The sequence below is a fragment of the Lutra lutra genome, chromosome 6 (assembly GCF_902655055.1).
Source record: "Lutra lutra chromosome 6, mLutLut1.2, whole genome shotgun sequence".
NCBI lineage: Eukaryota > Metazoa > Chordata > Mammalia > Carnivora > Mustelidae > Lutra > Lutra lutra.
This window is the reverse complement of record NC_062283.1, coordinates 141,055,513-141,079,474: the sequence shown is the minus strand read 5'-3', so window position 1 is coordinate 141,079,474 and position 23,962 is coordinate 141,055,513. Positions and strand designations below refer to the sequence as shown.

Sequence of the window (23,962 nt, the reverse complement as noted above, 5' to 3'; positions counted from 1 at the left end):
AAGTACCTTGTTACAGGATGCACTTTCGGTCCACCCTCAATCCACTGTTTATAATCCTAAAACCTCAGTGTCAATAGTCTTTACATTTGTAACTCAAGTGTCTAGGACACAATAATATTAGGTAAATCAAACTGAACTTGACTTATGTGCTGACTCCTTTAAAAAATGCCAAGACATTACCTGACAAGAGCTTGAATATTTGCCACACACCATGGTGCACTAAACTTTTGCCATTTGGTTTTGCTTACTTTTGAACAGCTAGCAATGTACATACCTCCTTGTGGTTTTAGTTTGATCTCAGTGGTGAACAATGACTGGGTTGAAATTATTATTAATTAAATTCAACTGCCTCCTGGCTAAATGTCACAAAGCAAGACCCTTTAACTGGCTTGTCATTTTAGGCTCTAATGTCCCAATGGCAGTGGTCTTAAATATAATCTGAAGGCTGTATTCTGTCACTATGATCCTGAAGCATCTTCTACCAGGGAAAATACAGTGGTTAGGCCAAGGCACTGATGAAGGTTGGTGTTTGTTCCCATCCCTCCCCTCATTGAAGGAATATGGCTCAGAGAAAAGAAATATGTTGAAAATGTAGGCAAAAATCTCTGTGCTTTTGTAATGGCAGCAAGGATTCCTGAAGACACCCATTTCCTATTTGTGGATATTTCTATGAAAAGGATCATATTTGTGGCTGTAAATGCACAGTTATAGTAGGGGCGTGTGTGGTTCACAGAGAAGCTGAGAAGTTAAGGCTACTATGCCTTACCCTTAGTTTACATCAATAGTCTGCTTCACTGGAAGAAGGCCAAACCAGAAGAAATCCTATCTGTAAGGACGGGAAGGTGAAATGAGAAGGAAGAACAAAGCAGAACATTACATTTACTTTATATGCAGATTTCATAAGGAACTTTAGCTCAACCAACTGAATCAGGGCTGATACTTCCCCATTTGCCATGGAATATCAAGGCAGTTCTAGTAAATTTTGTGACAATCGTTTTGAATGAAAAACATTGAAAAACATATTTATTATTTACTTCAGAATGTTTTAACTAAGAGCTGGTCATTAGGCAGAAATGATTGTTGAGAAACATCCTTATGAGCAGAAAGCAGTACTACGTCATCTCTCGAGAGAACTGATGTTATTACAACCCATTAAAGGGAAGAATTTTCCTCCCCAGTGACTTACATACAGATATTTCATTCTCCTTCATTGTGTTTCATTTGAATTATCCTTTTACTTATGGAAGCTCTAATTGTCTATATGCATATATGTATTTATACACAAATGCATTTATTTAACAATCTAAAACTTTTTAAGGCTCTGGTTTAAATTTCTTTGATCAGAAAAAAATAAAAATAATACATATCATTTCTGGGACAGAATATTTGAGAAATAGAGATTATTAGAGGCAAATGTAAGACTTCAATATTCAAGGTTCAAGATAAAATATTATCTTTTTTTTTTCTTTTTTTTCCTCATCCAATGGATACATGTGTTGGGTCCACATAATGACAGCTAGCTAAATTTGAGACAGTAAATTTAGTTATTCTGGTCCAGGGTGTCTTGGATATTTGATCTGGATGCCCAGTACAAATTTGTATCTTATTATATTGAGGAACAGATATAACTTTTAATATTGAGTCTACTGGCAGCTTATAGACATAGAAATACTTTTTTATAAAGGAAATTGGCACCCTGTCATGTACTATATCTTCATAGATAACTACAATGTACATGACTCATTTAATCAACCCAGACAAAAGTTCAAAGTGGAGGGCTTTTTTTTTGCATAGGCCATCTGACTTGACTGTCTATATAGATCAAATAAAAATGGGTGATTGCCAAATCTCTACTGTATTTTATACGAAAGAAAACCAGTCAAAGAGGAGAATTGTCTTACAGAAATTGTTTAGAAGACTGACATTTTACAAAGGAAATCTTGACATTTAGCAAAGATCAAAAAGACCAACATATTGGTGATGACATTATATAAACACAATCTTCAGGAAAATATTCTTGGGTCACTGTTAATATTTCAGGTCCAAGTAACTCCATAGGATTGAAAAGAAGATTAACCATTTTTATCTATGATCACTTGCATCTTTCTGTTTTGAGATTAAGCTTATTGGATACAAATTTTTAAAGAGGCTTAGACTGTCATTTTATCACAGAATTAAAAAAAAAAGATAAGATAATATACAAAAGGAGCATGCAGTATGGAGAAACTACTGAGAAATGAAGAATAAGTACATTTTAAAGCTTGACTTCCTCCCCAGATGAAGTGATGAGTTCACTGATCCACAATTACCTTTTATGAATACTTAGATAAAAGATGGGATCCTCACAGTTAAAATTATGGAGCAAACAACTGAAAGCCTAAGAATGGACAATCTCCCATGGACTCTTGGGAAGTACCTGCAATGCACAAGAGTCAACCTTTCTGCAGCTGACACACTGTTGTGTTTCAGATTACATTTCATGCTAATTACTTCCTCGAAATTATGGATCTAGGTAGGAGACATTATTCTTTAGAAGAATACAAAACAAAGAAACAAAGGTAGAAATGATGTCTTAACCAATATTAAGGTTAATATTAGATAGAAGAAAGTATTCCTTACAGAAGACTAGATAAAGTCTTGAGCTTTCCACACAAGTTCCTTTGATCAGAGGTGGCACTTACTTTACATGTCACCATGCTAAATTTAACAACTGATGGTTTTTGTTTGATGAGGTCATAAATATTTGCTTGAAAACAAAATATTACACACAGAAGGGCCATCTTCTATAATGACCTCAATTCACATACCATGGTGCGTTTTGGTCCCATTGGACATCTTCCTAGTGATTATGTACACAAGCTGGACTTTTTAGTGTGGTGTGGTCCTTCCTTCCCAGCAACTGACTTTGTTGAGATGTCCTTCACATGTGTAGAGTGGAGTGCTCAGAAGATCGAGTTTTGATGACTCAGGAGCAGGCACTTTCTTAGGAAACGAGAGTCTTCCACAGGTTCTTGCAGTGACCTGCTTCCACATAGATGGTGGCTTCTAAGCTCAGTGAGGGTCTGAATGGCATGAGACCCACCTAGGGCAATGGAGCAGTTTCTGCTTCCAGATTTTCTAGCTGAAAGAGGAAAGAGCAAAGATAGTGAGCATTTCAAATTGGGTTGCAGTGCACATTTATCAGGCATCTTTTGTGGGTCAGAACTGTCCTGAGGGCCCTCAGTATACTTTCACTTGTAACCTTCAGAGCTTTTACTAAATGTCAAGACATTAATTAATCTCTTGGGTCATTATGAATGATCTCTTGGATCATTATGAGTATGCTATCGCATTTGTACACACTAATGAATAAGAATTATACACTAGTCATCAAAGAGATATTATTGATATTGGCTTCCTTGAAAAAATACATTTTGAATCCAAATCCCTTATCTCTCTGGGTTCTTGACTCTCTTTCTCCTTCTTTATCCTCAAATTATTCATGACTTGACAAAAATTTCAAAAGAATAGCAGTGTCTCTTTTTGTAATACCTTTCATGTTCTTCATTTCTAGATGAAGACATTTTTATTTTTCATTCAGTTCTCAAAATTAATGGATTTTTTTTTTTCTGAAGCAACCAATTTGAAGTTCAGGGACATTCGCCACCCCCACTTCCACTGTAAAGCTGGCATATACATTGAGCAATAACATGACATTTGTTCACACACATAAAAATGTGGTTTGGTATTTTCAAATATGGGAAGATAATTGTGGCAAAGAAATACATTTTGTAATTAACAAGTAATATCTGCTGTCATTGATAATATATTCTTTGGTGAGAAGGAAAGGAGGTCTTTATAGAGTCAGTATAAAGGGAGGGCTTTTCCTTTAACTTTATTCTAATAAATTTCACACTTCAGGAAAAGTGCAAGAATGAGAATAGCATAAAGAACATTTGTGTATACTTTATCCAGACTCACCTGCTATTAACATTTTATCCCATTTGTTTAATCATTTGCTTTCTGTTTTTTTTTTTTGCTCTTCTTCTACACACACACACACACACACACACACATGCACACACACTATCTCTCTGAACTATTTGATACTCAGTTGACTTTTTGTCACTACAGATTTCAATATATATTTCCTAAGAATGAGGAATAGAAAGATCAGAATCATCATTTGGAGAGGCAGTCTACCATGAACCCTGGTTTTCCTGAACATCCTTGCTGACTGTGCCAAACTGCAAGGCTTAACCCTCCTCTGGCCTGGAATAGTTTCTGCAGGTGGTCACATAAGCAATTAGGTAGGCCAGAGTGACCACAGCATTGATCACTGTTGAAGTGCCTGTTCCTAGGGAGGTTTGTTTATTGCTTGCCGTCAAAAGGGCTGGGACTTTAGCTCTGGGTACCTTAACTGTGACACAACCCATTGTGTGTGCAGCCACCATCAGGTCCCATCACACTGCCCAGTGGGATTTGGGGATAGAAGAGTCACTGTGATGCTAAAGTTTCTGCTGCTGTTGTGCTGTAAGTACTAAACTGTTGATTTTGGTCCACATTTGGCCCCTAAATAGTTGTAGCAAAAAACCTGCTTGCTTGTTTGCTTGGTTTACTCCTTTGAAATCTGGTTACTTCTAGCCATCTTCTAAGAGGTTCTTCCCAAACTGGCACCATGAGCAGGATGTCAAGATAGACAATGACTTTTTGGAAGAGAAAAGGCAAGGGCTCATGGACTGGGTTTGGAAATATGAAGAAAGTCCTTAAGTCCTTGGGATGTGGTAGGAAATGTTCTGGCAAATGTGCTACAGAAAGAGTCATCCATTCCTGTCCTCGCTATTGACGAACACGACACAAATCAATAAATGGGGGCTGAGTGATGAGGGATAAAGTCTAACCAATTGCCCAAATGGTGCCATGGTTGTTGCTTGCTCTCCTATGGACACAGGCTAAGAGAACTCTCTGAGCCCCACAAGGGAAGAAAGCACAATTTCACCAGTTTTAAGTCAAGACTAGAAACAACTAGAGGGCAAATGCCTCTATAATGAATACTAAGACATAGATCCATAGTGAGAGGGAAAATAGGGATATCCAGGAGTGCTTTGATCAATAGGTCAAGGAACTGTTAGACATGTGACTGATGAAGGAGTTAGGGAGGTTATGGTCTTAATGAATAAGGAGACTTTCTTGAGGCCAATAAAATCCCATGAAACCCTATGGAGAAAGCTACTCAAAGGCTGAGGCTGCGCTAGACTTGTTCTATCCTGAACAGAAAGACAGTTTGATTATGATCCCACATCCAGAGAATGACTGGTTCACTTTTAAGATTATCCCCTTCCCTACAAGGTGGTAGCATTCTACTACTTTTTTTGGTGGGAGACCTTGTGTTAGAAGCTGTGCTTGCTAAGGGCCATTAGACACCCATGATAAAGATAGAACTCTCTAAACCAGGCATTCTCTGCAATCTAAGACAAAGGCCAAGATGGGACCATCCAATGTCCTCCAAATTATAAGGCAATGTGATATGCCTCTTAACCTGCAGGATCGCAAGTAGAGGCAGATGGGATAATCACCAAAAAAATGCAGTCCACATATAAGGCTACGACAGGCCCCAATGGGGCAGTTAGTAGTTCATTACAAATAAAACTCTGTGTGCCTCCATAGAACCAGATTCTTTTGTGAAGACTAATCTCCCTTTAATGAGGAGCTAGGAAGCCATGTGGCTGTCTTAGGGAAAATATCTCCTTTGGAACTCCTATTGTCTGACCCCCATTTCTGTATTATACTTTGAAAACCTTTAAAGATAAGGGATGAGGTAAGGTATTTTCATTTACAGCAGGGATCAGAGACCTCATATCCTTAGAAGGTCAGAATGGGGTAGGGGAGAAAGGTAAGGGGGGGTGAATACACACACACACACACACACACACATATACACACATACATACATATATATCTCTTTATATTCATTTTATATTCATTTATATGTGTGTGTGTGTGTGTGTGTGTGTGTGTGTGTGTGTGTGTGTGTGTGTGTGTATGTGCCTGAAAGACTAACATGCTAGGTTCTCTTGAGAGGTGAGGACTACACATTCAATTAGCCAGATTTGAAACAGAATAAAATGAGAAAAAAAGTGACTGTTTGGATCCTTGTCATGCACCATTTTCGTTGCTCCCAAGACTGAATGTATAATTGGCATTGATAATTTACATGCTTGTTCGGTGTAGGGTTGTTCTCCTGGGAGATGTTCCTGATATGGAAGAGCCTCTTGTGGGTGGGTGATGAGGGAGATGCATGCACAACAGATCACACCTCCACTTCAGTTTCCCTTCCATGGTCTAGAGAAGACCCAATTTAGAATTCCAGGAGAAGGAGAGGAAAATCACAGTTTAAATGTAATACTGCTTATGAAAAACACCGTATCTTAATATAATAGTTCTGTGTCCCTGGCGAAAAAAGCTAAGGTGATATGGAGGCTTATGCAGGATAGTTGCCAACTGAATTCAGCTGGTGCTCCTACATCCTGGCTACTCCAGCCATTGTGACTATGACTGAAGCAATTGCCCATAATGGCACCTGCTATGCTATCCTGGACTTTGGTCATGTCCTTTTCTCAAATGCTTTAGCCCCTGGAAGACCCAAATCCCTCACCTGGCTGAGACCCCAGAACATTTTTACTCTCTCTCCACACAATGATTGGAGTGGGTTTCCTACCTCCGAAGGGAATTTAAAAGATTGTTATTTTGTCTTTTTTTAACCAATGTCATCATTCTATGGAAGGAAACAGAGGTCTTAAGAGGTAAAGTAACATGCCTGAGTACTGGTCAAAGAAAGATAGTTCAATATTCTTATTTTTATTTTTTTGCAGCCACTTATTTTCTACTTTTGTTTTCTCTTCCCTATTTTTGATGCATCCAAAGTTGCAAATGAAACCAATAACAGAGTTGGGTACTTTTGAAGCTGATCAGAGTTTCAGCCAGCAATAGGCTTCAAAATTTCATTATTATAGAATCATAAAAACAAAGCCACAAAAAAACCCTAGAGTTGATGCCTAATAGACAAAACTCTCCATTTACCTCAATGATATAGAACTCATCATTTTTTTCTAAGCTCCTTTGCCTAAATAGACATATTGAGATCTAGAGTATGACACATGGTCAAACTTCAGTAAAGGAGAATTCAAGGAGAAGTGAAATAATCTGGTATTTCCAAAGGATCCTGACTCACTGTGCCGTATGCTTCCTCCTGCTCTTAATGTGTATTTATTTTGTTCAATATAATAAATCTTTTCTCTCATGAAAAGAAGCTTTGGTGGTTACTTTTGTTGTTCACTAGGAGAAACTAGTCCCCAGTGTCTGAATGGGTGATCAGTCAAAACCAGGAAGGAGCCCTAATTTGTTGTCAGATAAAAGAGATCAGGGATGTCTTGCTTGGGAACATCTCTTATGCAAAGGCTGGCATGGGATGCCAAGCTCACATAGCTGGTTATTGGCAGCCTGGCACCAGAGCCCAGGCTTCTGGTCTTGTGTTCTTTCACAAGAAAGACTGTAATTATTCAACTTCTTTGGAATGCATCTCACTGTTGAGTATAGATGATTTTTAAAAGAAACCTATTTTCCTCAAAGTCATTTTATTCAAAACAGAAGAATGTACCAATTATGAGACTTATTCTTAGCAATGTGCAGTTTAAATCAGTGAAAACATATCCCAAAGCTACATAGACATTATTCCCCTTTAGGATTGTAACCAGAAAGTGGCAAATTTCAAAACAAAGCAAAACAAAAGTGAAAACCAAACAAAACACAACCTGTTCGATTTCAAACTGAAGCAAGTTTCAGTATCTTGTTTGTATTTAGGCCATACATTTTAAATGAGTGAGACTAAGAGCTCAATGATCAATTTTAGAATCCTAGTTAATACCGGGGATAAAAAAATGTTGCCATTTATTCTAGTAAGACATTGAAATTTGAAAATATTTGTGCCTAACTAGCACTTACGGTCTACAGTGGGCTTTGAAACTGCTTGGTGAAAGCTCCATTCTGTGAGATGTTAGGAGATATCCTTTGAAACACCTTTGAAACTATCCTTTACTTACACAGGTAAGTTTGAGAACTTGAGCTTAAAAAACAAAATGAAAAAAAAAATATATATATACACACACACACATACATATGTATGTATATATACATATATATGTACATATGTACATACATGTATATATATACACATATATTTAATATATATAATACATATATTAAAAGAAACCTATTTATACTATATATGAAGTAAATGCGGCACACACACACACACACACACACACACACACACACAAAGCAGGGTTTTTCAAAGCCTTTACAATGCTAATACACAGTACTAGTCCCCATGACCAAAATAAGACATGCAACATTTCTGAAAATTTGTGTAAAGAGCTATTTTCTCATGGAACGTATATTAACATTTCACTGTAGTAGTGTGCTGTAAGATCCTTATAGAAAGTCATTTGTTCTGATTCCTTAGACATCAAATCTTAGCACCCAAATTCTGGCCACATTCCCTTCCATGGAGGCAAAATGCTGACGCTTGAACATTTAAGGCCTCCAGTGACAAAGAAGTCTTTGTATCTCAAGTCTTAGAAAAGTCTTTCTTTGGTTGCATTACAATCCCTTTCCCTGTAGCTTCCACCTGTTGGCTTGAATTGGAGTTGTACTGCATAAGTCCAATTCCCTCTTCACATCCATTCAAGTATACAAAGAGAACACTCTTGTCCTCTCCGAGTGTCCTATTTCTCAGGTAACCATGTGCAGTTACTTCACCTATTTGTTATACTGAAGAATTTTAACTTTTTTCACCTTCTTAGTTGCTCATCTCTGGACATATTCTAATTTGCGTATTTCATTCCTGAAGAATGTGGTGTATTAGAGTAAAGTTAATGTGTCTTAATCTCTAGATACTAGACTTCTGTTGATATGATTATCTATCATTGCAATAGTTGAGATGGCCTATATCATATTGCTGATCCATGAAATAAAACCTATGACATTTTTCATATCTGCTATCACTCACATTCTGTGTGTCTACAGATGGATTTCTGGAGTAAAATTTTTCCCTCGTAACTACTCTAGCTGTCGTTTTTGCTTACTCTTCTAGTATGTTTGTTCCCTTATCCTAGCATCTAGGTTATTCAGCATTCCTCCATTGGTTGGGACTCCTAAGATGGGAATCTGCCAAAGCTTATAAACCTATCTCATTATACCATTATATCCAGATCATAATTCAACATATTATAGCATTATTAAAAACTGCAAGAGCTGGTCAAATCTCTTGCTAAAAACACTAATGACACCGTGTTTGTTCTGTATCCTCTAAGAACACAAGATTCCTTTTACCATAATTCTTAGAGAGCTTATCTTGCCTCCTACAGGTTATTGCTTCCGTTCTCAAAATAAATTTTAATAATTTGTTCTAGGTCCTAAAAAATTTAGTGCAAAGCTAAATATTCAATGAGAGGTTTTTAGTTGCTGCAAAGTTGCCATTAAAGCTGTGACTCTATTTCTTTCCCCCAGTTTTCCAGGAATGTCGCCCATTCTTCTTTGCTTCTGAGGTTATGATTTATGTTTCATTAATTGTGTTTCATTTACAAATTCTCTTTTTTTTTAAAGATTTTTTATTTATTTGACAGAGAGAGATCACAAGCAGGCAGAGAGGCAGGCAGAGAGAGAGGAGGAAGCAGGTTCTCCGCTGAGCAGAGAGCCTGATGCGGGGCTCTATCCCAGGACCCTGAGATCATGACCTGAGCCCAAGGCAGCGGCTTAACCCGCTGAGCCACCCAGGCGCCCCTCATTTACAAATTCTCTTAATGTTTCACAATATTCAGGAGACCTGACCTTATTCTGAGTATCCTACTATCCTTTAACAGTATCTTCACACTTACTGTCCTTTAATTCTTTCTAAAAATGTTTTAGGCTGAAGATTTTTTTTTTTTCGGAGAGAGAAGCTTGAAAATAAAATAAGGTTTGAAGAATTGTGCTTTCCTCTTGTTTTTCCATTAATACTGAGTATTAATCTTTGCAATGTTAGCAGTGCAGAAGGAAGCTTTCTTTTGAGAAATCAGTGTGGTATCTCTCAGGATGCCTGGGATCTCCTATTTTTCGGCACTGCTTTAAAGACATCACAACTAATTTCTTCATCATTTAAATGTGGTTGTCACATTAGATCAATAGTTCTCAACTGATTCCTCCCCTCTCCCTGCGACACCCCTGCCACCCCACACCAGGGGACATTTGGCAATGTCTGGAGACATTTTGGCTGTCACAACTAGGGGTGGGTGGCTACTGCTTGCATATAATGGATAGAGGACAGTGACGCTGCTAAACATTGCAATGTACATTCCCTCGAAGCAAGAATTAACCAGCTCAAAATGTCACCAGTACCAGGGTTGAGAAGCCTTGGCTAGGACCAAACTTATGATTCCTTTTGTCACCATTCTTTTATTCCTTTTTAATTTCCTTTACAAGCGCTGTAATTCAGTTTCTTGGGGAAAAGAGAAGAAAGGAGATGAAAAGTGTAAAGTCTCATTGACTGGCTTAGGATAATAATGCTAGCCAGTTTCTTGGCAAAGTATGTGGACTATGGTATATTACATTCCATGAAAACTAAGTGCTAGCTGCTACAATTATCATCATTTTCACAGATGTATCCATTGAAACTGGAGAGTTTCAGGACCTGGTCAGTGGTAGAATCTAAATAAATAAACGTACCACCTAAACTTTTAGGATTTTATATTATATCTGCTATTGTTATCTAATTATAAAATGTTCCCTTACCTGCTGAAATTTTTAAATAAATTTACAGATACCAGAGTATATATAATACATATTAGCCTGACTTTTTCTTTAGTCATAAAAGTTTTCCTAAACTCTATTTGAAAACCAGATACTTGAAAAGATTCTCACTATCATCTTTTAAATATTTGGGAAAAAAAGGCACAAAATTTATAAAAGTGTGTATCTGGCTTATACTCCTCATTTGTAGGATAAGGCAGTTTGTATTGGATGATCTCTAGTGTAATTTTTCCCGTTACAATCACCTAAGAACTGTGAATATTTTGCATATGCTTGATAAGTCCATTTGCCTTAATGGGATTTAGATGTTGATATTTATGTATAGTGTAGTCATTTGAGAGTCTACTTGTCCCACTGAATTTCTGAATTAACCAGAAAAAATTTCAGTTGTTAAAGTATATGGTAACCATATTGCAAGCTTCCATCCCTCTGCAGCATGGTAAGGTTCTGGGAGTGACCTGTGTCTCTTCTATTTCCCAAGGGCAATTCAAAGAAAGCATTTTTTAGGTTGACGTTTTGAATTTGAATGAACCCATATATAATTATATTTGGGGATTTTTGAATATAAAGACAATTTGGCTAACATGATAGAGGAAAAAAAAAGAATGGCAAGAGTGAAATATTCTTGCTAAATTGGTAAATTATAAGATGGATTAAATAAGTGATCCTATTGTCAAATATGATCTTTCTTGAGTAAAATATTCTTATTTCTTAATGTCATTTTCCATAGCCTTTGCTTTCTTGTTTTTCAATCAGATGTCTTAGAGGTAAATATCTCATCACAAAAAGAAAAAGTTATGCATTTGTTATGCTTTAAGGGACTTAGGCATACCATTTTGGAATTCTGGATCGTTTCTTTCTCTTTCTCTTTTGACTTTTATGAAGATTTGATAATGTAGGTAGAGAAAGGGGGAAAAACCAAGTAGGACTGGATAGATTTCCTAGATTTCTGGTGTCCCTAGGATTCCACAGGTATCTGTATGGAAAGCAACAGAATGTGGCTGATTTCAAACACAAAATGTACTCTCTTCCTCCCTCCCTCTCTCCCTCCCTTCCTTTCTTCCCTCCTTCTTTCCTTATAAATACTATGCTTTATAGACAATCACATGAATTATTTTTCTCAATATTCATTCTTGGACTGACAGAGCCATTATTTTAAGTCACAATGAAACTTTCAGCTTATATTTATTTAATATTTGATAATTATAGGGAGCTAATTTATCAGGCTAATTACTTATTTGTATGTATTCCTAGTAAGTTCAGTTGTTATGGAAAGAAAAAGTAGTTCATTTTCTTTTATTCATAAGCAATAAAACAATAACATTAAATTATACTTACACTTACCTCCTACTCAGATATGATTAGTAAAATAATATTTATGGGTATTTGTTCCTTCAGCACTCATCACTGGCAATGCAGAAGATCAAACTCATGACATCTTGAGAGCTGGCATTATAAACTTTTGGACACGTATCATGAAAACCATTCATGTTTTTTTTTTTAATTTTTTAATATTTATTCCTCTTGTTCTAGGGCTGGGATTGGTTTCAGCAACTAGAATCTACCAACCTGATTTTATTTTTTATTTTATTTATTTATTTATTTATTTTAAAGATTTTATTTATTTATTTATTTGACAGAGAGAGAGAGAGGGCACAAGCAGGCAGAGAGGCAGGCAGGGGCAGAGAGAGAAGCAGGCTCCCCACTGAGCAAAGAGCCCGATGCGGGGCTCGATCCCAGGACCCTGAGATCATGACCTGAGCCGAAGGCTGCGGCTTAATCCACTGAGCCACTCAGACGCCCCCAAACCATTCATGTTTTGAAGAAGTACTATTAAAACTATTTAGCATTCAAAATAAATCTTGTTAGTAGTCTCCTCTTATCCACTTTCTACTCACTTCAATGCCAGGAACTCCATTATATAAGAAAGAAATTTCTTAGTGTAAAGGGAGAAGGGCAACAAAAGTTGTGACCCTAGGTTCTTGATTTCCATGGAAATAATAATTAGAAAAGAAAAATCAAGACATGTTTTGTTTTAGAAACTTGTAGTTCTCATAAAGTAACCCCCAAAATAATTTGTCATTTGTAAAATTGTAGCAATTTGCAAATACTTATTGCAACCTACCAAAAGATACAGCAATCAGAATGACATTCAAAAGTTAATGACTGGTTTGTGATAGGTCATCTTCATTCAGTTTGTTTGGTATGAAGAAAAAAATGCAAAAGCAAAAAAATACTATGTAACTGTATTTCAAATTCATAGAGGTGGAAGGAAGAATAAATGTGTTGTAGAAAGTTAAAAGAGCAAAATATCCACCTTTCATATTTAGCTCCCAAACTATATAGATAGCAACTAAAGATTGACATGTTTCAAAACACTAAATTTTCCATGATAAATGATTATGAAATAGCAATTCACCACTTAAGGCCAGCTGAATAAGTAACACCTCATTTAAAGTTAGTTTTTTAAAGATAAATATATTGCTGCATTTTATCAGTTAGTTACATCAGTTGAAAAAACAAGCACAGGAAAACACTGCAGTAATTATATTAGTTAATCTAATATTTGAAACTTAACCTCCCTGAAAGATGTGAACATTCATTCAAGAAGAACGCTAGTTAATTCATGCATCAAGGTTCACTGTACGGTTCTGATATGCAGAATAATCTTAAGGTTCAACCTCTCATGCTCAAGTTGAGAAAACTGAGCTCTTATAAGATTGAAGGGCTTTGTTCCATCACATGTTGGACAGGCAAAACACGACCACTAGAACATTCACCTGACTCCCTGTCCCGGTCTCTTCTGGTACCATCACCCACCAAGCTGCCTTTTCCAGTAGGATAAACACGATTTATGAAAATACTAAGTGAAACTCTCTCACATGAATGAAAAATTCTACCTGTGGAAATGCAAATGGTATCACTCAGTGAGAATTAATACGACCTTAATGATGGCAAAAAATTTTCGTTCAAATAAGGGAACTCATATATTCATAACCCAAGTCCTTATTATTAAATTTCTAATTTCCCAAGCTATTCATTAATCTATTTGGATGTTTATCATTATACACAGATACACAGATAGCTACAAATACATCTAAACAAGCCTACATAAAGACCTTATGAGATTTGAATCATTAGTACGTAAATACTAAAATTTAGTTCTAAGAGCTACCATTGAGAAGAATGACAACCAGTCTGGTAGGGCAGTAGGGTATATAGATTAAAATCACATTCAACTGGATTCATTCCTCACAGTTCCTTTTGTAACTATGACCTCGGGCAGGTGAATTCTGTAAACATTAGTTTCCTCAACTGTAGAGATAAAGATCCTACATAATGAGGCTAAATAAGATATACTGGGCACAAACTGGGCAGTAAATGTTATTTCTAATAGTCTTAAAACCAAATGTTTTCTATGAATAAACATATTTTTAAATTAGACAATATTTTCTCCTCCCAGATTATGGCTGAGTTATAGAAACATGACATTCTTATTGTTATTTATTAAAGATATTATTCATTTAAAATCTAAATACATTCTAGGGCTACACACACATAAAGAGGCACTCCGATATCATGCACATGTGCACACACACGCGCACACACACACACACACACGTAACTGGATCCATTTTCTTTTTAAACCCTAGAATTGAAAGAATAGCCATTTTGGTTTTATTCACAAAATATGCATTAATGTGATCAAGCTCTGTAATTTTGTGAGCTATTCCCATTTGGGGCTTTTGTGATGGAATTGAAATGCTTTTCCTTCTCAAATTATCTCTCCACAGATGTTTTATAAAAAAAAAAAATCAAGATGTAGTTTTTGAGAATGATGTGGTTGGTTTAAAAAATTAGGCTTCTGCTTTTAGTTTAGCTGGGGATAATATAGTTTTGTAGTTAATACTGTTGCAAAGCATCTCCTAATTTCTGGACACGTGGCTTGCATTAAAATGCCAAGAAAATGCTTTAAAAACAGTAACCAGGGGTCTTAGGGCTGGACTTGCCATGTTAATGAGAAGAAGTTGGCAGGAGATACCATAGTATTAGGTTTATCAATGTTATATCACTATAGCCTATAAAACTCACTGATAGCAAACTAAGGCTTTGTCCAGCTATAGCTCTATAGCTACACTGTTTTGCTAAACACAAGACTCATGTGGTAGAAAAATTCTTGCTAACCAGCTTGACTAAAATGGTAGCCAGGTTAGACAAAACAGTAACTTTAGCAGTATTTGGATAAAGTTACAATTTAAATCAGTTTTCAGTTTCATGTTTTATTCAAAATTCAGATACTTGTTCCCTACCTTGACCTTGACCCAGTGAACCAGAGTTTCTTGGAGAAGTGTCTCAGAACTTACACTCTTAATAAGGTTTGAGAACTTATGGTTGAGACCATGGAATAATATTTGGACACAAAGTGGCATTGTGTAAGAAAGCAGAGGAAAGCTTTGGATTAATATTAGAAGCCCAGGGTTCTGCCTCTTACTGGTGGCTTGATCTTTATGATCATTGAGCCTCCCTGAGCATTCAGTTTTTCATGTTTACCCATCAGGTTTGTTGTAGGAAGTCAAGGTGATAGTGCACTTTTTAATCTGTATGCTGCGATACTAATGTAAGATAGCACTATTATGATGGTTATGGTTAGTACAAACTCTTTAAATAATAATCCAACTGGTCTAAGAGAGTTGTTTCTTTTCCCATATAATGTTAAACATTAAAGGACATAGTCTAGGTATCACAACAGAAATGCATTATGGAATGCAGTCGGGGTGGGAAGCCAACCAATGAAGGTGGGTTGCAGTGGCCAGGGTCTCAGGTCTGAGCTGATCTGAATTGATCTGAGCAGATGAGGGATGTGCTCTGAAGCAAGGTTGAGTCTAGCAAAAACTGTCGACTGGTACATGTACAGAGAAATTAAATTGCATGGATAGCAGATGCAAAATGGATGTCTTTGCCTAAGTCTATCTAATAAAAATCTAGAAGCCATAAAGACAACGAGCTGAACATAAATCAGGCATGGAGTTTTACAGCTGGAGAAGGAGCCTGAGCCCTGGAATTCACAAAAGGACATGAGGACATTTTTTATTTTACTTTTTTATACTTAGTAGTCAGGGCAAGACCTCTTTAGGGCACTGAATCCAGTTTGTGGCCAGCTTATCAATAGCACTTGTTAGAAATAAAATTAGAAGACAAGCACAGATGTAACAATTTTTTGTTTTGAAAGTAGAAATTTTGATCAGAGGACTAGAGAAAAGAAAAGGAAGAACCCCTCCCGTGAATATTTTCCAGTTACTGAAGGGTTAGCCTGGAATAACGTCAGTGTTATGCAAGCACTGGGGTTGTCCATCAGTTGCTTAAGAAAGGGGTCATTCTCACCCCCCTCCATATCTCCTGAAATATCATGAGCCCTCTCATCATTCATTCATTCAACAGATATTTTTGGAGTAGTTTTTGAATGTGTCAGACACTGTTTTAGGTAGCTGCTGGAGGAAGAAGAAAGAGCAAGGCAGATGTGGTTCATGGCTTCAAGAAGCTATGCTTGTCCAGGGAAGCATGTGCCTACTGTAAGTAGGTACTCCTTTGCAATGTAACTGAAGCTACTACCATCAGGAGGTAAGGTCTGTTTTGCCACACCTTGAACCTAGAACCTGGAGCTACCATGAGGACAGCAGGGCTAATGTGCCACCCCCTAGGCTGAGCCTGGCTAAAACTGGAGGAACATTCTAGGCCAGCCCAGCTCAAACTACTGATCTACGGAAATGCAAACTACATAAATGGTTGCTCTAAGCAGCTATGTTTTGGAATGATTTGTTAGGTAGCAAAAGCTGACCGAGTCACCCTTAACTATGTAAAAATGATGCAAAGTTTATTTGGGGCACAGAATTTTCTCACACGGCTTATGAAATTACCTTGATAACTGCCAACTCTTCATTTTGCGCTGTAGGGACATGGTCTCAGTGTACAGTTGTCAGAATACAGACACCCTGGGAAGGTTTGATATTGGATCTCTGATCTGCAGAATATGAAGTTGACTAATGCGCTTGAAACGTGACATATAGAGTATAATTTATTTCTTGGAGAAAATACAAATATGTAGGCGAGACATAAACATCTACAACAGTACCAAGTCCAAACCAGCAGTCAAAAAGTTCATGCAAATCCAATTAGCTTTGCTTTGCAACATAATGGGTCATGGTGTCAAAAAAAAAAAACATGAATGAACAAAAACCCCAAAAACCTATCTGTCAGTTTCTGAATTTGTCTGACTAACCAACTATATCCTATAGACATGGCCATAAAGTGTCTGATTTTTCCTTCAAATAATTTCATTATTTTGATATATTATTGAAACTATCACCAAAGGCTTATGTATCGTTCCAGAAGTCCCTGTGTAACCATTGCGATTCTAATGATGACACATCAGTGGAGATGAGTGAAAGAGATCTTTGCTTTATCTTAATTTTCAAGTATGTCAGAGTGCCTTTTCCTCTTTTCCTGGCAGCCACTCTTCTGTCCAGCCCTCTCAGCTGGGCATTTTGGGAAGACAGCCAATTCCAGGGCTAATGTGTTTCTGCTGTTATCTGACACTGATCCTGCTTCATAGAAGCAACAATGAAGATAAGCCCTAATTGGATGTATTTTTAAAGCAAATCTTTTAGTTACTTAGAACAGAGCTTCCTCAATTAGCTTCCTTTCCCTGCTCTTTGGCTGTGCAGGAACCACACTAAATGTGAAAATGCTGGATTTGCATGCGAGTCAAGAACAGGGTTGGGACAACGAAAGGATGATCATACTGAGCTCAGGAGAAGCACTCCATCAGACAGGCCAGGAACTGTGCCTCCAGGAGAGCTGGTGAGGGAAGGGCACTGAGAGAATCCGATGTGATGAGAGGCCCCTCAATGGTCTACGGTAAGGCTACTCACAGCCACACCCCAGCATGTCTGCAAGAGAGGGAAGGTAGGGCAGGCCCCAACTGAGGGAGAATCAATACTTTGTAGTGGGCTTCGTCCCTGTGCTCCAGGGGAAGTACTTTGTTCCAAGGCAAAATGTGTTAACCTTGGTTTAGGATTGAGAGTTTCAAATTGCATTCTGTGATGTATTATCCTCACGTCAGAGTAAATCTATTTGAATCCTTACCGTCTCTAAGTTACTCACAGGGTTTTGATAGCTGCTGAAGGGAGAGCTGCTTAGTAGAAGAAGCAGGTTTAGAGGTCTTGATGTGGAAAAAATAGAAAAGAAGCAGAGTAGATTTCTTTTTGTCTTTGACTCAGTCTGAAATGGAGCTAGAAGTGGCACAAAGTAAATTAATAATTTCCCTTTGGTTGGCAGTGAGTCGACCATCTTTACCTTATACTGCCTAGACGGTCCCAAGTTCTGGTGTTCCTTTTAACAACATTTAGTATCAGAGGTGTGAGGATTAGTGTCGCCTATGGCAGACCATGTGGACCTCCTTAAGCTAGACCTGTGGTCAGTAGGAAAGGGTGAGCCTGGGCGGGGTTGGGCTGGGGGCCTGTAGTGGGTGTGGGAGAGACAGAGTGGGACCTGGAGAAAAGTAAATGAAGAGGAAGCAGCTGCTCTGTACTGCAAGGCTCTTCTTCATCTGCCTCCTCAATTAGACTTCCTAGTCATTTTTATAAAGGCATCTGTTCTCACAGTCCTGGCCTCTGACCAGGTTCTGACTCAAGGATTTACTTCACTGGAAGTTGAATTTCAGTTCTGTGTTATAAAATTATGGAGGCAGTGATTTTTGGATGCTGACATTATTATTTGAAACTTTACTTATTTACATTAATATTAAGAGTTAAGTGGTATGTTTGATTTACTTTCTAGTCAGACCCCACAGTTTGCACATCAGTGGCTTATCAAGGTTATATTAACTTAGAGACACATTTTTCTCTTTTCTGATTCTCATGTGATTATAATACTGTATATAAATCTTGACTCCTCCCTGCAGGCTGCCCTCTGTACTCTGTGCAAGGGAATATATCTTCCAAAAAATAGTCACTCCTCGCCATATTAACTCTGACTGGTATAACGACTGTTAAAAAAGTAAGTTAGTTCCAATAATTAAGCGATATGTTTGAGGTTTCCACTAGAGTTCAGGTGTAAAAATTGACAAACCAATGGCTGAACAAGTTAGAGCTGGCAATTTTGTTTTTTTCCTGTCTTTTCTCCTTTGCTGTGACATTGATTTGCTGGGAACATCTGGCACCCATCACCACAGTGAGTGAAGTGATGACCCTTTCTGTTTAACTACAGAGCCAGAACAGGACTGACTCTTAAGAAGTGACAGGGATATTGGAATGATATGCATGAAACATAAACATTGGGGAAAATGAGGAGAAGTCTAGAACATCATCACTTCCACAACGTGCTATCATCATTAATTTTGCATAGAAGCAACAGCTGTGAAGATACCGATTTTTAGTAGCTTTATGGATTTCTAGTTGGTGTACCTCTATATATAAATAAATATACACAATACATAGAGCTGTTTAAATAATGTAAAGTACCTCTCTGTCACAGTGACCATAATTTGCTCTCCTCCCTCAGTCCTCATAAGGGGGGAACCTCCATCCCTTAGTTACTAATTCACTTCTAATGGTTTGAAAGTTTGGATTGGAACAAAAATCTATAATTTTTATGTTATCCCCCATAGGTGTACCCAGTTCTAGAAGCTGCATACCTGATGGTTAGTCCTATCCACTGTATTGGCCGTGGAGGGGTGGTCTCTGGTGTTCTGACGGATTCGAGTGGAGTTCTGTTGCTCAATGGTAGAGGAAGTTGGGATACAGAACTCTCTAAAGCATCGTTTGAAGTTTTCATCCAGAAATGCGTAAAGGACTGGGTTCAGGCAGCTGTTAGTGTAACCTAGAGCAATGCAGAAGTGCCAGGAAACGGTCTGGAATGTAGTTTCTGGGATTGTAATCAAGGCTTTAATGATGACATAAATGTGAATGGGAGTCCAGCAGACAATGAACACAGCCACAACCACCAGCACCATCCTGGTGATTCTTCGCAGATTCCTGTCCTTTTCTTTGGAGCCAGAGAGCATACGGACACTCTTGAGGCGTAAGATCATCAGTCCATAGCACACGGTAATGATGAGGACGGGCATGATGAAGGCAAAGATGAAAACACAGATTTTCAGCAGGTTTTCCCAGTACCAGGTTGGGTGAGAGAATGTGAGTGTACAATCTATGGAACCTGGAAAACAATAATTATAAGGCAGAATGAGCAGCAACAACTAATTACAGCTTTGACCAGAGCTAACTTAAAGCCATTAAGGAAAGCCAATAAGGGAAGGTTTAAAGAAATCGAGGGAGAAAGCTCTCTGTTGATTTTCAGGGAGTTATTTTTAGATTTTTTTTTCTAAATATCTTATGTTTCATCTATTTTGATCACATTAAGCTTTCATTTAATCAACAATTATGGAACCTTTCACTTGAGCTAGATCCCCTATGGGGTCCATGTTGACATAAAAAATACAATCATTGTCCAAAGTCTATAGGAGGTTCTAGGTAATGGATAAATTCTTTCCACTTTTTGATAGGTGGTTCATGATTTTTATATGAGGACTAGAAAAATAAATTTGTCATGTTGACAGCCATTTGAAATTTTAAAACACCTTAATGTTCTTTTGGGTTTAAGTCTAATCTTGTAAGAGCTATAGTCTTATTTTCCCATAATTTTGATGAAGTCAATACAGAGAAATCAGGAAACAATAGATTATATTTTCTTTAAAATGTTTAGTGTCTTAAAATTTAGGAGAGAACTCCTATTACAAAACATTCAAAGTCATTTTGCTAGAAAAAAATCACTGAAATTACAATTTGACTAAGAAGTTGTACCACTCATGACTTTACCAGCACATCAGTTTATAAACCCCTCACCCCTCAGGCCTGCAACTTACCATGCCTGTACTTTGTTGTTGCCATGAACATTACAGGCAAGCCAATGGCTGAAGAGATGATCCAGTTGCAGACATTGACAATTTTGGCATTGCGGGGAGTGCGGAAATCCAGGGCCTTGACAGGATGGCAGACTGCGATGTAGCGATCAACACTCATGGTACAGAGGGTAAAGATGCTGGTGAACATATTATAGTAATCTATGGAGATCACAATCTTGCAGAGGATGGTTCCAAATGGCCATGTGCCCATTAGGTAATTGACGCTCTGGAAGGGCAGGGTACTGGTTGCTAAGGCATCTGCTAGGGCAAGGTTGAAAATGTAGATATTGGTGGCAGTCTTCATTTTGGTGTATCTAGGGGGTAAAGGAGGAGCAGTGGCAAAGTAAGAAAGAGACCAGTGTGAAATATAGATAAGTTTCCAATAATAAAAAATATTGCAATGGTTAGTGGAAAGTACTTGAGATGAGATATGGGAGAACTTGTTTCTGATACTAGATTGGCTATTCCTAATCAAGTGTCTATGAGCTAAATAAAGTTTCTCTACCTATCAATTTTATAAACTCTAAAATGGCCATAATAACAGCTAACAAACTGATTTATTGAATTTTTTTAATGTGCCAGACACTGCGATAGATGTAATAGACACAGGGAGTGCTCAGTCATATAACCAAGTCTACTGATATTCATGAAATGAATATAAAATGAATGATAATTCATTTTAACTCTAAATATGTAAAAGAAAAATTTCAGATATATATAGCTAAAAGTATGGAAAAATGTAATCATGCAAAAATGTGTATGTATTTATATCAATGTAATAGTACAAGTGTGTTTATATGTGTGTATAAATATATATTGGTATATGCACACATACACACACACACACACACACACCTAGACTATTATGGTGGCACAAAGAAGAAATGAAGGGGTAAGGTAAGGGATGAGGGAAGGCATCCTGGAATTGTAAATGTGCAAGTTTAATCTTACATTAGTAAGAGATGTTATTCTGGATAGAACACCTAAATAAAGGCATAGAGTTGAAATGGCATGATGTGTGTATTTTGGTAGTGCCCAAAAGTAAAATCCCACCAGAGAAGGATAGTAACTCTGGCTGGGTAGGAATACAGAGGCCAGTTCATGGAGCGATTTGTATGCCATGGTAAGAAGTCTGAACTTTATCCAATCCATGATGAGGAAGCTAAGGCTGTTTGTTTTGTTTTGTTTTGTTTTGTTTTGTTTTTTAGTAGCTTTATTGAGGCATAATTGACATACAATAAATGGCCTATAATTAAAGTGTACAATTTGATAAGTTTTGACATATTTACACACTTGAGAAACAATCATCTTAATCAAGATCAGGAATTGGCAAACTACAGCCTGCAGACTCGGTTGGGCTACTGCCTGTTTGGAAAGAACACACTCACATTCATTTAATTACTTCTTATCTGTAGCTGTTTTGATGATGCAGTGGCAGAGTTGAGTAGTTGTGACAGAGACCATATGGCCTGCAATGCCTAAAATATTTACTATCTTGCCCTTTACAACAAAAAATTCCAACTCTTGATCAAGATAGTGAACATAACCATCACCCTCAGAAGTTTCCTTGGGCAGCTCCTTGATCTTTCCATTTTCCCTTCCCTGCCTTGACCTCCACCCTTAGGCAATCACTGATCTTGATCTGTTTTCTATCATTATAGGTTAGTTTTCATTTTCTAGAATTTTATGCAAATAGAATCATTCTATATGTACTCTTTTTTGTCTAGCTTCTCCTGCTCTGCATAATATTTTGAGATTCATCCACATCTTGTTGCATGTATCAATAATACATTCTTTTTATTACTAAGTATGGATATTATTATTATTACTGAGTATGGATATGGATATCATTGTGTGGCTATGCCAGACTTGTTTATCCATTTACTTATTGATGGGAATTGAGTTGCAGGTTGTTTTTGGATACTGAGTTAGCTGTTCTGAACATTAATGAAGTCTTTGCATGGAAACATGTTTTTCTTTCCCCTGTGTAAGTATCTAGGAGTGTTATATGTCTTCAAAGCCACAGAAATTAGAACTTAGAAGGGATGAACAGGTATATTGACAATACTACTAAATTATATATGATGGTAGAAGAATATCTTGCTAATATATTGTTCAATTGTCAGATGTATTTGACATTCTGTATCTATTTACCTTAATGTTAGGAACCGTACTCAGTTTCACTCTGGGAAATGACCTTTTCCACCTTTAGTCTGTAGGCTTTGCAGCCTCCAAGATCAAGTGTAGGCTTTGTAGTGGGCTCTGTTACTAGTTCAGTGCATCAAGATGTAAAGTGTTTGGGGCCATGGTGAATGTTCGGGGCTGGTCTCATGTTTCCACCAGAGCCCTCTGAGTATAGTATTTTTAGATAATTAAACCTGAGAGAATGTAGGGTTGTTGGAAGGGCCTGTGTGAAAGTGGATCCAATACGGAGGATGTGGATTTGAGAGAGCAAGGAACTTCTTGTTTACATGGGGCAATCAATTGTCTCTAAACTTTAGCCTGTGTTTTTCAGTCCCATGAAATTAAAAAGCTAACTCATCTAGCCCAAGATGGCTGCTGGTTGGAGGAGATAGTATTATGGACTCATTTTCTTAGGGCCTTAATTCAGTGTTGAGGGAAGTTGGTTTGGTTTCAGTAAGCACCAGGAAGCTGCAGTTATAATGAAGGATTTTATGAACCCTCTCAAGGTCAACAGGCTCAAATTGTTTATTCGAGCTTTAAAATTCTGAGACACCAACTTGACTGTCAAACTTGCAGAAGTTGCAGGAAATGCCTGCAAGTCTGATCTGGGGCCTTTTGAATTGGTTTAGAAGTTTTATTCCTTTAAAAGATTTAAAAAGGGAAAAAGGTAGAGAAAGCCATTTAATTTGAGGAGGTAAACCAACCTGACGTTAGTGAGGACTCTAAATGTGGCAAACAGAAAAAGGGTAATTCAGACAAGATCCTCCAAAGTTCAACAATAAGCAAATAAAAACAAAATTCAAACTATGACTTTAAGGATTTTAGAATAACCGACCTGGATGCTGAAGAAGTTTAAAAAAATTTGATATTTATAAAAATAAATTTCCTCCACAAACAAGGGGGGAAAAAAAAGAACCTTATTAGCTACACCACTGATAACAGACCTGCAGGATACAAAAGCAGGCTTGACTGTCTTAGTCACTTCCCACTCAGCTG

At 37.4% G+C, this 23,962-nt stretch overlaps 1 protein-coding gene across 3 annotated transcripts in view; it reads right to left on the bottom strand.

Annotated features, from left to right (window-relative positions):
• Positions 1 to 2,591: 2,591 nt before the first annotated feature.
• Positions 2,592 to 23,962, bottom strand: part of OPRM1 (opioid receptor mu 1) — a 69,166-nt gene continuing 47,795 nt past the window's right edge. Inside the window, exons 2-4 of one of the 3 annotated variants that reach the window (XM_047733019.1) lie at positions 20,744 to 21,096; positions 19,517 to 20,037; positions 2,592 to 3,121 (exon numbers count right to left, since the gene is read on the bottom strand). In XM_047733019.1, coding sequence (XP_047588975.1) covers positions 3,083 to 3,121; positions 19,517 to 20,037; positions 20,744 to 21,096 — 913 coding nt within the window. In that variant the 3' untranslated portion in view covers positions 2,592 to 3,082. Of the gene's footprint in view, positions 3,122 to 16,798; positions 16,844 to 19,516; positions 20,038 to 20,743; positions 21,097 to 23,962 lie in introns of those variants that run through there. The other 2 variants (XM_047733020.1, XM_047733021.1) reach the window with 2 other exon arrangements.